The sequence below is a fragment of the Salvelinus namaycush genome, chromosome 17, assembly GCF_016432855.1.
Source record: "Salvelinus namaycush isolate Seneca chromosome 17, SaNama_1.0, whole genome shotgun sequence".
In the NCBI taxonomy this organism is placed as follows: Eukaryota; Metazoa; Chordata; class Actinopteri; order Salmoniformes; family Salmonidae; genus Salvelinus; species Salvelinus namaycush.
The window spans coordinates 11,839,315-11,853,020 of NC_052323.1; the positions used below are offsets into that span (position 1 = coordinate 11,839,315).

Consider the following 13,706-nt stretch of genomic DNA (forward strand, 5'->3'; position numbering starts at 1 on the left):
ATGCTGGCGGTGCTTTCACTCTAGTGGTAGCATGAGACGGAGTCTACAACCCACACAAGTGGCTCAGGTAGTGCAGTTCATCCAGGATGGCACATCAATGCGAGCTGTGGCAAAAAGGTTTGCTGTGTCTGTCAGCATAGTGTCCAGAGCATGGAGGCGCTACCAGGAGACAGGCCAGTACATCAGGAGATAATTTCCACCTTTTGTCTATTCCATTTGCACAACAGCATGTGAAATTTATTGTCAATCAGTGTTGCTTCCTAAGTGGACAGTTTGATTTCACAGAAGTGTGATTGACTTGGAGTTACATTGTGTTGTTTAAGTGTTCCCTTTATTTTTTTGAGCAGTGTATATATATACTACCATTTAAACATTTGGGGTCACTTAGAAATGCCCTTGTTTTTGAAAGAAAAGCACAATTTTTGTCCATTAAAATAACATCAAATTGATCAGAAATACAGTGTAGACATTGTTAATGTTGTAAATTACTTTTGTAGCTGGAAACGGCAGATTTTTTAATGGAATATCTACATAGGTTTACAGAGGCCCATTATCAGCAACTATCACTCCTGTGTTCCAATGGCACGTTGTGTTAGCTAATCCAAGTTTATCATTTTAAAAGGCTAATAAATCATTAGAAAACCCTTTTGCAATTATGTTAGCACCGCTGAAAACTGTTCTGATTAAAGGAGCAATAAAACGGGCCTTCTTTAGATTAGTTGAGTATCTGGAGCATCAGCATTTGTGGGTTCGATTACAGGCTCAAAATGGCCAGAAACAAAGTACTTTCTTCTGAAGCTCATCAGTCTATTCTTGTTCTGAGAAATGAAGGCAATTCCATGTGAGAAATTGCCAAGAAACTGAAGATCTCGTACAACACTGTGTACTACTCCCTTCACAGAACAGCACAAACTGGCTACAACCAGAATAGAAAGAGGAGTGGGAGGCCCTGGTGCACAACTGAGCAAGAGGACAAGTACATTAGAGTGTCTAGTTTTCAACTGGCAGATTCATTAAATAGATCCCGCAAAACAACAGTATCACTGTCAATAGTGAAGAGGCGACTCCAGGATGCTGGCCTTCGACATCAAAACTATGAAACGACACATATGGAACCTACCGACATCAAAACTATGAAACAACACATATGGAATCATGTAGTAACCAAAAAAGTGTCAAACAACAGATTCTTCAAAGTAGCCACCCTTTGCCTTGACAGCTTTGCACACTCTTGGCATTCTCTCAACCAGTTTCATGAGGTAGTCACTTGGAATGCATTTCAATTAACAGGTGTGCATTGTTAATTTGTGGAATTTCTTTCCTTCTTAATGCATTTGAGCCAATCAGTTGTGTTGTGACAAGGTCGGGGGAGGAGGGGACCGCCACAGGAAAGGAAGACACAGAGTTACCTCTGCTGCAGAGGATAAGTTCATTAGAGTTACCAGCCTCAGAAATTGCAGCCTAAATAAATTGCAGCCGAGTTCAAGTAACAGACACATGTTAACATCATATGTTCATAGGAGACTGCGTAAATCAGGCCTTCATGGTTGATTTGCTGCAAAGAAACCACTACTAGGACAGCTTTGCACACTCTTGGCCACCAATAAGAAGAAGAGACTTTCCTGGGCCAAGAAACACAAGCAATGGACTTAGACCGGTGGAAAAATGTCCTTTGGTCTGATGAGTCCAAATTTGAGAGTATTCTTTCCAACTGCCATGTCTTTGTGAGACGCAGAGTAGGTGAACGGATGATCTCTGCATGTGTGGTTCCCACCGTGAAGCATGGAGGAGGAGATGTGATGGTGTGGGGGTGCTTCCCTGGTGACATTTGTCAGTGATTTATTTAGAATTCAAGGCACACATGGCTACCACAGCACTCTGCAGAGATACGCCATCCCATCTGGTTTGCACTTAGTGGGACTATAATATATTTTTTCAACTGGACAATGACCCAAAACACACCTCCAGGCTGTGTAAGGGCTATTTGACCAGGATGGAGAATGATAGATTGCTGCGTCAGATGACCTGGCCTCTCACAATTACCCGACCTCAACCCAATTGAGATGGTTTGGGATGAGTTGGACAGCAGACTGAAGGAAAAGCAGCCAACAAGTGCTCAGCATATGTGGGAACTCCTTCAAGACTGTTGGAAAAGCATTCCTCAGGAAGCTGGTTGAGAGAATGCCAAGAGTGTGCAAAGCTGTCATCAAGGAAAAGGATGGCTACTTTGAAGAATCATAAATATAAAATATATTTGGATTTGTTTAAGACATTTTTGGTTACTACATGATTCCATATGTGTTATTTCATGGTTCTGATGTCTTCACTACTTTTCCACAATGTAGAAAATAGTAAAACAAAAAAGAAATAAAGTTGAATGAGTAGCTGTGTTCAAACCTTTGACTGGTACTGTATATATTTCCATTGATTCTTGAAGAATATAACTTATATATGACTCATGAGCTTAGTTCAACTTTCACACCCCATTAGAACCCAAAATATAAGCTTGTTTTTCTCCAATGTTTAGAAACATTGCAAATGTAAACAAACACTGTATAGCCTCATAACATGGTTAAAACAATAATTTTATATCATGGATGGTCAGTCCTTGCATCCTTAGCTCTGTCTATTAATCTGAGAGTGGTTACATTTCTCCAGGTCCATCCCTCAGCTTTTTACCAAAACAGAGGCGGGGCAACCATTTTGTTGTTGCTTCAGCCGTGGATTGGCCCTTTAAACAGCTGCATATTATCAAGATATCAAAGTGTCACCAACAAAAAGGTAAACAATAGGCCTTTAACAAATGCAGCATATTGCATTCATTTTTCACATGTAAATAACACTTTTCAGTAGTGCTCAAAGCATGCCATTCCGTGAGCGCAGCATTTATTTTTCAACTCAAATCAATGATCCCAATCAGTCCTCCATGACAACAAAATCATAAACAACAGTGTAGGGCTGACTAATATGTCCTTATTTGGGGGTTTATGCTCAGGTAAAACAATTTGGCTAATCTATACTTCCATATTTCCGAGTCCTATTCTTGAAGATCAAGGGGTATAACATTTATTGGAATGACTGGAATTCTGATAGATTTAGGTTTTTAATGTAACGATATAATTTAATCATATTATTATATGTAGTAGAAAGAGATGGGTTAGTAGAAGCCTACATAACCAACCCATAAAGTAAAATGTAACATCCATATATGGCCAGCTATGTAAACTTTAACATTGATTTATCCTGCAATAGATGTCGTTCAATTGTTAACAATAGTTTTTGTCTTCTTCTAATGCCTCTTAAGGGGAATGTAATCTAAAAGTAACTGAATGTAATTAGATGGTTTGGGTAATCCAAAAGTTGCGTTACTGATTACAATTCTGGACAGGTAACTAGTCACTGTAACGGATTACATTTAGGCAATAACCTACCCAATCTTGTTGCCAAAGCAAGTGAAATATATAATAAACAAAAGTGAATTAACAATAAAAATTAACAGTAAACATTACACTCACAAAAGTTCCAAAAGAATCAATGAAGACATTTCAAATGTCATATTATGTCTATATACAGTGTTGTAATTATGTGCAAATAGTTTAAGTACAAAAGGGAAAATAATAAACATAAATATAGGTTGTATTTACAATGGTGTTTGTTATTCACTAGTTGCCCTTTTCTTGTGGCAACAGGTCACAAATCTTGCTGCTGTGATTGCACACTGTGGTATTTCACTCAACAGATATGAGAGTTTGTCAAAATTTGATTTGTTTTCGAATTCTTTGCGGGCCTGTGTAATCTGAGGGAAATATGTGTCTCTAATATGGTCATACGTTTGGAAGTGCAGGTCAGTTTCCACCTAGTTTTGTGGGCAGTGTGCACATAGCCTGTCTTCTCTTGAGAGTCAGGTCTGCCTTCGGCGGCCTTTCTCAATAGCAAGGTTATGCTCACTGAGTCTGTGCATAGTCACAGTGGTCAGGTATTCTGCCACTGTGTACTCTCTGTTTAGTGCCAAATAGCATTCTAGTTTGCTCAGTTTTTTTGTAAATTCTTTCCAATGTGTCAAGTAATTATATTTTAGTTTTCTCATGATTTGGTTGGTTCTAATTGTGTTGCTATCCTGGGGCTCTGTGGGGTCTGTTTGTGTTTGTGAACAGAGCCCCAGGACCAGCTTGCTAAGGTGGCTTTTCTCCAGGTACATTTCTCTGTAGGTGATGGCTTTGTTATGGAAGGGAATAGGGAATTTGGGAATTTGGGAATCACTTCCATTTAGGTGGTTGTAGAATTTAACGGCTCTTTTCTGGATTTTGATAATTAGCGGGTATCGACCTAATTCTGCTCTGCATTATGTTGTATATATTTTTGCAGAATTCTGCATGCAGAGTCTACATTTGGTGTTAGTCCCATTTTGTGAATTATTGGTTGGTGAGCGGACCCCAAACCTCACAACCATAAAGGGCAATCGGTTCTATAATTGATTCAAGTGTATTTTGTCAAATCCTAATTGGTATGTCGAATGTTATGTATCTTTTGATGGCATAGAAGGCCCTTCTTGCCTTGTCTCGCAGATCGTTCACAGCTTTGTAGAAGTTACCTGTGGTGCTGATGTTTAGGCCGAGATATGTATTGATGTATTGTTTTGTGTGTGCTCTAGGGCAACGGTGTCTAGATGGAATTTGTATTCACCTTTTTTGGAACACAGACAGAATCTGTGCAGAAGATCTAAGTGCTGCTGTAGGCCTTCCTTGGTTGGGGACAGAAGGACCAGATCATCAGCAAACAGTAGACATTTGACTTCAGATTCTAGTAGGGTGAGGCCGGGTGCTGCAGATAGTTCTAGTACCCTCGCCAATTCGTTGATATATATGTTGAAGAGGGTGGGGCTTAAGCTGCCTCCCTGTCTCACTCCCGGACCTGTGGAAAGAAATGTGTTTTTTTTGTGCCAATTTTAACCGCACACTTGTTGTTTGTGTACATGGATATTATAATGTTGTATGTTTTTCCCCCAACACCACTTTATATCAATTTGTATAGCAGACCCTCATGCCAAACTGAGTCGAAAGCTTTTTGAAATCAACAAAGCATGAGAAGACTTTGCCTTCGTTTTGGTTTGTTTGTTTGTCAATTAAGGTGTGCAGGGTGAATACAAGGTCTGTCGTACGGTAATTTGGTAAAAGCCAATTTGACATTTGCTCAGTACATTGTTTTCGCTGAGGAAATGTACGATTCTGCTGTTAAAGATAATGAAGAGGATTTTCCCAAGGTTGCTGTTGATGCATATCCCACGGTAGTTATTGGGGTCAAATTTGTCTCCATTTTTGTGGATTGGGGTGATCAGTCCTTGGTTACAAATATTGGGGAAAATGCCAGAGCTGAGGATGATGTTAAAGAGTTTAAATAGAATCTCTCTCTCATTTGAATTGGCCACACCCCACAGGAAGCAGAATGTCTTATTTATTCTACACATCACTACACATTTTTATTTTGACATCATGTGTGTTTTCCAATGTCATGTAGCATTATATGGTTGAAACATTTCATTTCATTGCATACATTTCCCAGAAAATACATTTCCCAGAATGCATTAGATCAAACATTGCCATATGGAAGAGACAATCTAACATCTCATGACAATTGAAAAATACTGTATGGTATGTGTATTTTTTGCATTTTGATAAAATTATTTGTCAAATGAAAGAGACTGTCATGTTTCACATCTCATCTGAATTGGTTTGTCTTTTTGACAAGATGGCGACGAAAGACATGGTAGCCCTGTTTCTAGCTCCTAGCCAGCTCTGCAGTATTTTTTGTGTGTGTGTGACATTTCCTACAATATTTGCTTAGAATGTTTCTTGCATTATTAGCTTCAGCCGGAAATAACTTTTGGATATTAGATCGGCGGTCACTCACAAGCATTTCAAACAGATATGCAACTTCCCTGAACTGGATCCTTTGTTTGAACTTCCCAAGGCAATTCCATTCATCCCAGGGGCTGCTCCAAGACGCTGTCACCGGAGAGGAGGAATAAGAAGTTGGCTTCTTATTGACTCAGGAGTTGTGCATACCATCCATCGCTCAGAGTATACAGCATTACTTGCTAATGTTCAGTCCCTGGGACAATAAAGTAGACGAGCTCCAAAGAGACATCAGGGACTCTAACATACTCTGTTTCACGGAGTCATGTCTCTCTCCGGATATACTGTCCCTGTTCATTTGGACAGCAGGGTTCTCCATCCATTGCGCAGACAGGAAGAAAGAACTCTCCGGGAAAAAGAAAGGTGTATGTTTCATGATTAACCTCTGTTTTCAATTTTCACCTGAAATGATATACTCAAATCTAACTGCCTGTCGCTCAGGCCCGGAAGCAACGATATGCATATTCTTGGTACCATTTGAAAGGAAACACTTTGAAGTTTGTGGAAATGTAAAAGGAATGTACAGTAGGAGAATATAACACAATAGATCTGGTTAAAGATAATACAAAGAAAAAAAAACTGTTCTTTTGTATTTTTTTTACCATCATCTTTGAAATGCTAGAGAAATGCCATAATGTATTTTTCCAGCCCAGGTGCAATATACATTTTGGCCACTAGATGGCATCAGTGTGTGCGTAAAGTTTTAGACTGATCCAATGAAACATTGCATTTCTGTTCAAAATTTTGTATCAAGACTGCCCAAATATGCCTATTGTTTATTAATAACTTTTTATGTTCAAAATTGTGCACTCTCCTCAAACAATAGCATGGTATTCTTTCACTGTAATAGCTACTGTAAATTGGACAGTGTAGTTAGATTAACAAGAATTTAAGCTTTCTGTCCTGTGAAATTTTCTTGTTACTTACAACCTCATGCTAATCGCATTAGCCTATGTTAGCTCAACTGTCCCGTGGAAGTGAAGCTGATCCCGAATAAGTTTTTAACTACCCATTGTGTGATTGTGGTAACATACAGGAATTTAAGTCCTTTGTTCTCCCGATCTGGAATATCAAATGCCGACCGCATTACCTCCCGAGATAATTCTCTCATGGAACTACACTGGACTTTGTACAAACTGGAAACCGCATATCCTGAGGCTGCATGCATTTATTGTAATTTTGCTGGAAATTTGAATAAACTAAATCTGAGGAAAACACTACCGAAGTTCTTTCAACACATCTCCTGTGCACTTTTGCCCATTGCTACCAACTCTTCTGGGACGGGGACAAGGCCCTCCCTTCGGCAAATCAGATCATGCCACTATTTGGATTCACCTCTCCTATAGGCAGAAACTTAAACTTAAGGACTGTTAAACGTTGGTCAGACCAATTGGAATCTATGCTTTAAGATTGTTTTGATGACACGGTCTGGGATATGTTCTGGGTTGCCTTTGAGAGTAGCATTGATGTATACACTGACTCGGTGACTGAGTTCATCAGGAAGTGCATAGAGGATGTTGTTCCCACTGTGACGATCAGAACTTATCCAAGTCAAAAACCGTAGATGGATGGCACCATTCGTGCAAAACTGAAAACTCGAACCACCACATTTAACCACAGCAAGGTGACTGGGGACATAGACATATACAAACAGAGCAGCTAAGCCCTCCGTAAGGCAATCAAACAGGCAAACGTCAGTACAGGGATAAAGTGGAGTCGCAATTCAACGGCTCAGACACGAGACGTATGTGGCAGGAACACAAGACAATCCCGGATTATAAAGGGAAAGCCAGCCATTTCGCGGAGACCGATGCCCTTCTCCCGGACAAGCTAAATACCTTCTTTGCCCGCCTCGAGAAAAACACGAGGGATGTGAGCTCTCGTACTCCATGGCCTACGTGAGTAAGACGTTTAAGCGTGTTAACCCTCGCGAGGCTGCCGGCACAGGCCAGCGGGGATCTGAGCCCCGTTCTCAGAACATGTGTATGGAGAGTTTACAGATATATTCAATCTCTCCCTATCCCATTTGCTTCAAGATGTCCACCATTGTTCCTGTACCCAAGAAAGCAAAGGTAACTGAACTAAATTACTATGGGCCTGTAGCATTCACTTCTGAAGTGCTTTGAGAGGCTAGTTAAGGATCACATTACCTTCACCTTACCAAACACCCTAGACCCACTACAATTTGCATACAGCCCCATCAGATCCAAGGATGATGCAATCACCATCACACTGCACACTACACACTGCCCTACTCCATCTGTACAAGATGAATATCTATGTAAGAATGCTGTTTATTGACTACAGCTCAGCCTTCAACACCATAGTGCCCTGCAAGCTCATCACTAAGCTCGGGGCCCTGGGAATGACCCCCGCCCTGTGTAACTGGGTCCTGGACTTCCTGACGGGCTGACTCCAGGTGGTGAAGGTAGGCAACAACACCTCCGCTATGCTGATCCTCTACAATGGGGCCCCACAGGGGTGTGTGCTCAGCCCTCTCCCGTACTCCCTGTTCACCTATGACTGTGTGGCCACTCACATCTCCAACTCAATCATCAAGTTTGCAGATGACACAACAGTGGTAGGCCTGATTACTAACAACAACAAGACCGCCTACAGGAAGGAGGCGAGAGCCCTGGCTGAGTGGTGTCAGGAAAATAACCTCTTCCTTAACGTCAACAAAATGAAGAAGCTGATTGTGGAGAGCAGAGAGCACGCCCCCATCCACATCGACGGGGAGGAAGATTAACCATTTGGGCTTGGCCCATAAAACCCTCACAAACTTCTACAGATGCACCATTGAGAGCATTCTGTCAGGCTGTATCACCGCCTGGTATGGCAATTGCACCATCCGCTACCACAGGGCTCTCCAGAGGATGGTGCGGTCAACCCAACTCATCACCGGGGGCACACTGCCTGCCCTCCAGGACATCTACAGCACCCGGTGTCACAGGAAGGCTAAGAAGATCATCAAGGACCTCAGACACCTGAACCATGGCCTGTTCACCTCGTTACCATCTAGAAGGCAGATACAGTACAGGTCTTAAAAATAAAATAAAGTAAAAATCTTCATCATTCTACACACAATACCCCATAACAACATAGCGAAAACAGGTTTTTTGATTTAAAAACAAATGTATAAAAAATAAATAAAAATACCTTATCTACATAAGTATTCAGACCCTTTGCTATGAGACTCGAAATTGAGCTCAAGTGGATCCTGTTTCCATCTATCATCCTTGAGATGTTTCCACAACTTGATTGAAGTCCACCTGTAGTAAATTCAATTGATTCGACATGATTTGGAAAGGCACACACCTGTTTATATAAAGGTCCAACAGTTGACAGTGCATGTCAGAGCAAAAACCATTCCATGAGGTCGAAGGAATTGTCCGTAGAGCTCTGAGACAGGATTGTGTCGAGGCACATATCTGGGGAAGGGTACCAAAACATTTTTGCAGCATTGAAAGTCCCCAAAAACACAGTGGCCAAGAACCCGATGGTCACTCTGACAGAGCTCCAGAGTTCCTCTGTGGAGTTTGGAGAACCTTCCAGAAGGACAACCATCTCTGCAGCACTCCACCAATCAGGCCTTTTTGGTAGAGTGGCCAGACAGAAGCCACTCCTCAGTAAAAGGCACATGACAGCCCGCTTGGTTTGCCAAAAGGCACCTAAAGACTCTCAGACCATGAGAAACAAGATTCTCTGGTCTGATGAAACCAAGATTGAACTCTTTCGCTTGAATGCCAAGCATCACATCTGGAGGAAACCTGGCACCATCCCTACAATGAAGCATGGTGGTGGCAGCATAGTGCTGTGGAGATGTTTTTTAACCACAGGGAGTGGGAGACTAGTGAGGTTCGAGGGAAAGATGGAAGGAGCAAAGTCCAAAGAGATCCTTGATGAAAACCTGCTCCAGAGCGCTCAGGACCTCAGACTGGGGCTAAGATTCACCTTCCAACAGGACAGAGACGCTAAGCACACAGCCAAGACAATGCAGGAGTCTCTAAATGTCCTTGAGTGGCTCATCCAGAGCACGGACTTGAACCTGATCAAACATCTCTGGAGAGACCTGAAGATAGCTGTACAGCAATGCTCTCCATCCAACCTGCCAGAGCTTGAGAGGATTTGCAGAGAAGAATGGAAGAAACTCCCAAAATACAGGTGTGCCAAGCTTGTAGCGTCATACCCAAGAAGACTCGAGGCTGTAATTTTTGCCAAAGGTGCTTCAACAAAGTACTGAGTAAAGGGTCTGAATACTTATGTAAATGCATTATTTCAGGTTTATTTTATTTTATTTTTTGCAAAGATTTCTTAAAACCTGTGTTTGCTTTGTCATTATGGAGTATTGTGTAAAGATTGATAAGGAAAAAAACAATTTAATAAATTTTAGAATAAGGCTGTCAGGTAACAAAATGTGGGTCTGAATACTTTCCGATTGCACTGTACATAGTCACTGAACACTGGTCACTTCAATAATGTTTACATACTGTTTTACCCACTTTATACTGTATGTATATACACTGAGTGTACAAAACATTAGGAACACAATGCTTTTTCCATGTCGGACTGACCGACCAGGGGAATCCAAGTGAAAGCTATGATCCCTTATTGATGTTACCTGTTAAATCTGCTTGAAATCAGTGTAGATAAAGGGGAGGAGACAGGTTAAAGAAGGATTTGTTAACCTTGAGAAAATTGAGACATGGATTGTGTATGTGTACCATTCAACGGGTGATTGGGCAAGACAAAATATTTAAGTGCCTTTGAACAGGGTATGGTAGTAGGTGCCAGGCGCACCGGTTTGTGTGTCAAGAACTGTATCGCTGCTGGGTTTTTCATACTCAACTGTTTCCCGTGTGTATCAAGAATGGTCCACCACCCAAAGGACATCCAGCCAACTTGACACAACTGTGGGAAGCATTGGAGTCAACATGGGCCAGCATCCCTGTGGAACGCTTTCAACACCTGTAGAGTCCATGCTCGACTAATTGAGGCTGTTCTGAGGGCAAAAGGGGGGTGCAACTCAATATTAGGAAGGTGTTCTTAATGTTTTGTACACTCAGTGTACTGTATTCTAGTCAAGGCTCATCCTATATAACTAGTGCTGTACGCAACTTTTCTATTCATATACTGTCCATACTGTATATACACACCATCCTATATAACTACTGCTGTAGGAAACTTTTCTATTCATATACTGTCTGTACACACTACCATGTACATATTTATATTCCGGACTCTGACATTGCTCATTCTAATATCTTGATTTCTTTATTTTTCTTTGTTGGCGATTTGTGTGTATTGTTTCGTATTGTTAGGTGTTACTGCATTGTTGGTGCTAGAAACATAAGCATTTCGCTGCACCTGTGATAACATCTGTAAAATATGTGTACTTGACCAATTCAATTTGATTTGGTTTGAATTAAATTATATTTCCTTCAATTCAAATTCTGCTTCCTGAGGGGTGTGGACAATTCACATTCAATTCAAATTAAGGTGTTGAATTGAATTACATTCGGAAATTCCGGATTGAGTCCAACCCTGCTCTACACAAACATGGGTTCAATGTTCTAGCCTCTGACCACTGCTGCACGCTGGGGCCTATAGTGCTATTCTTCTAAAACCACTGCTGCACACTGGGGCCTATAGTGCTATTCTTCTAAAACTGCTGCTGCATGCTGGGGCCTATAGTGCTATTCTTCTAAAACCACTGCTGCACGCTGGGGCCTATAGTGCTATTCCTCTAAAACCACTGCTGCACACTGGGGCCTATAGTGCTATTCTTCTAAAACCACTGCTGCACGCTGGGGCCTATAGTGCTATTCTTCTAAAACCACTGCTGCACGCTGAGGCCTATAGTGCTATTCCTCTAAAACCACTGCTGCACACTGGGGCCTATAGTGCTATTCCTCTAAAACCACTGCTGCACACTGGGGCCTATAGTGCTATTCCTCTAAAACCACTGCTGCACACTGGGGCCTATAGTGCTATTCTTCTAAAACTGCTGCTGCATGCTGGGGCCTATAGTGCTATTCTTCTAAAACGACTGCTGCACGCTGGGGCCTATAGTGCTATTCTTCTAAAACCACTGCTGCATGCTGGGGCCTATAGTGCTATTCCTCTAAAACCACTGCTGCACACTGGGGCCTATAGTGCTATTCCTCTAAAACCACTGCTGCACGCTGGGGCCTATAGTGCTATTCTTCTAAAACCACTGCTGCACGCTGGGGCCTATAGTGCTATTCCTCTAAAACCACTGCTGCACACTGGGGCCTATAGTGCTATTCTTCTAAAACCACTGCTGCACGCTGGGGCCTATAGTGCTATTCCTCTAAAACCACTGCTGCACACTGGGGCCTATAGTGCTATTCCTCTAAAACCACTGCTGCACACTGGGGCCTATAGTGCTATTCCTCTAAAACCACTGCTGCACGCTGGGGCCTATAGTGCTATTCCTCTAAAACCACTGCTGCACACTGGGGCCTATAGTGCTATTCCTCTAAAACCACTGCTGCACACTGGGGCCTATAGTGCTATTCCTCTAAAACCACTGCTGCACACTGGGGCCTATAGTGCTATTCTTCTAAAACCACTGCTGCACACTGGGGCCTATAGTGCTATTCTTCTAAAACCACTGCTGCATACTGGGGCCTATTACTGCTTTAACCACCACTGAGACTTACTTCTCTGCTGCTCAAACCACAACTCCGCTCTGAGTCCTACTGCTCCGCACTGAGGCCTACCACCCTAACCGTTTCTCAACACTGAGACCCACTACCTCAACCACTGCTCCATTCTGCAGCCCACAACATTCACCATTACTCCACGCTAGAGTGCCATAGTGAGGCCCACTATACCTTCAAGTCTACTTCACATGGGAGACCTTCAGAGATGCAGGGTTACGATGTCAGCTACATGCTTTTTTTGGCACAGGCCAAAAGTGTAACTAAGCTTTCCTTCTGTCCCTCTTCTAGAACTATGCCTCCCTCATAATGTCTCTATAACTCTCTCGCATTGTTCTTCTCCCCCTCTTCTTTCTCTCTTCTCTGCCATTCTCTGCTCTCTCTCTCCTCTCTCTCTCTTTTTCTCACTGGCATAGTGTGTCTTTGGTCTGGGGAGAGAGGTAGAATCCAGAACTGAAGCACTGTACTCTGTCTCCTCCTCCGCAGTGATGTTTTAACAGCTGAGAGTCCTCACAATGCACAGACACCACCACCTTTTCAGCTGCGCAGGCAGAATGCAGCTTTGGTTTCCCTGGTGTCTGCATCTGTTATCAGCCTCTATGAGCTGATACACCAGCTAAGGGAAAGATGATCAGTGCACTGTTGCATCGGAGGAGTTAGGCTTGTTGTGTGTTTGGGTTGGTGGGGTTTGTAGTATGTGGGTTGAGTGAGTTAAATGTATCATCAGTGGCTGGATCCAAGACTCTTCTCTTCTTCACGTTCTGTCATGCCATAGAATATGGGGACACCCCTCTTTCTCCAGACACTGTATATCTAGAGGAGGAGTATAGTAGTTTCCTCTCTCTCTCTTTCTCTCTCCCCTCCCTCTCTTTATCACCACCTCTCTCCTCTCACACTCTCCTCTCTCTCTCTCTCCTCTCTCTCTCTCTCTTTCTATCACTCTCTCTCCTCACACTCTTCTGTCTTTCTCTCTCCCCTCTCTCTCTCTCTTTCTCTCTCTCTCTCTCTATATCACTCTCTCTCCTCTCACACTCTCCTGTCTTTCTCTCTCTCTCTCACTCTCTCTCCTCTCTCTTTCTCTCTTCTGTGCTTTAGTCCAGCTGTCAGC

At 42.4% G+C, this 13,706-nt stretch overlaps 1 protein-coding gene across 1 annotated transcript in view; it reads left to right on the forward strand.

The window, feature by feature from the left end:
* Positions 1-7,801: 7,801 nt before the first annotated feature.
* Positions 7,802-13,706, forward strand: part of LOC120061898 (fibroblast growth factor 18-like) — a 19,330-nt gene continuing 13,425 nt past the window's right edge. Inside the window, exon 1 of the mRNA XM_039011675.1 lies at positions 7,802-7,893. Within this exon, the coding sequence (XP_038867603.1) occupies positions 7,802-7,893 (92 nt within the window). The remainder of the gene's footprint in view (positions 7,894-13,706) is intronic.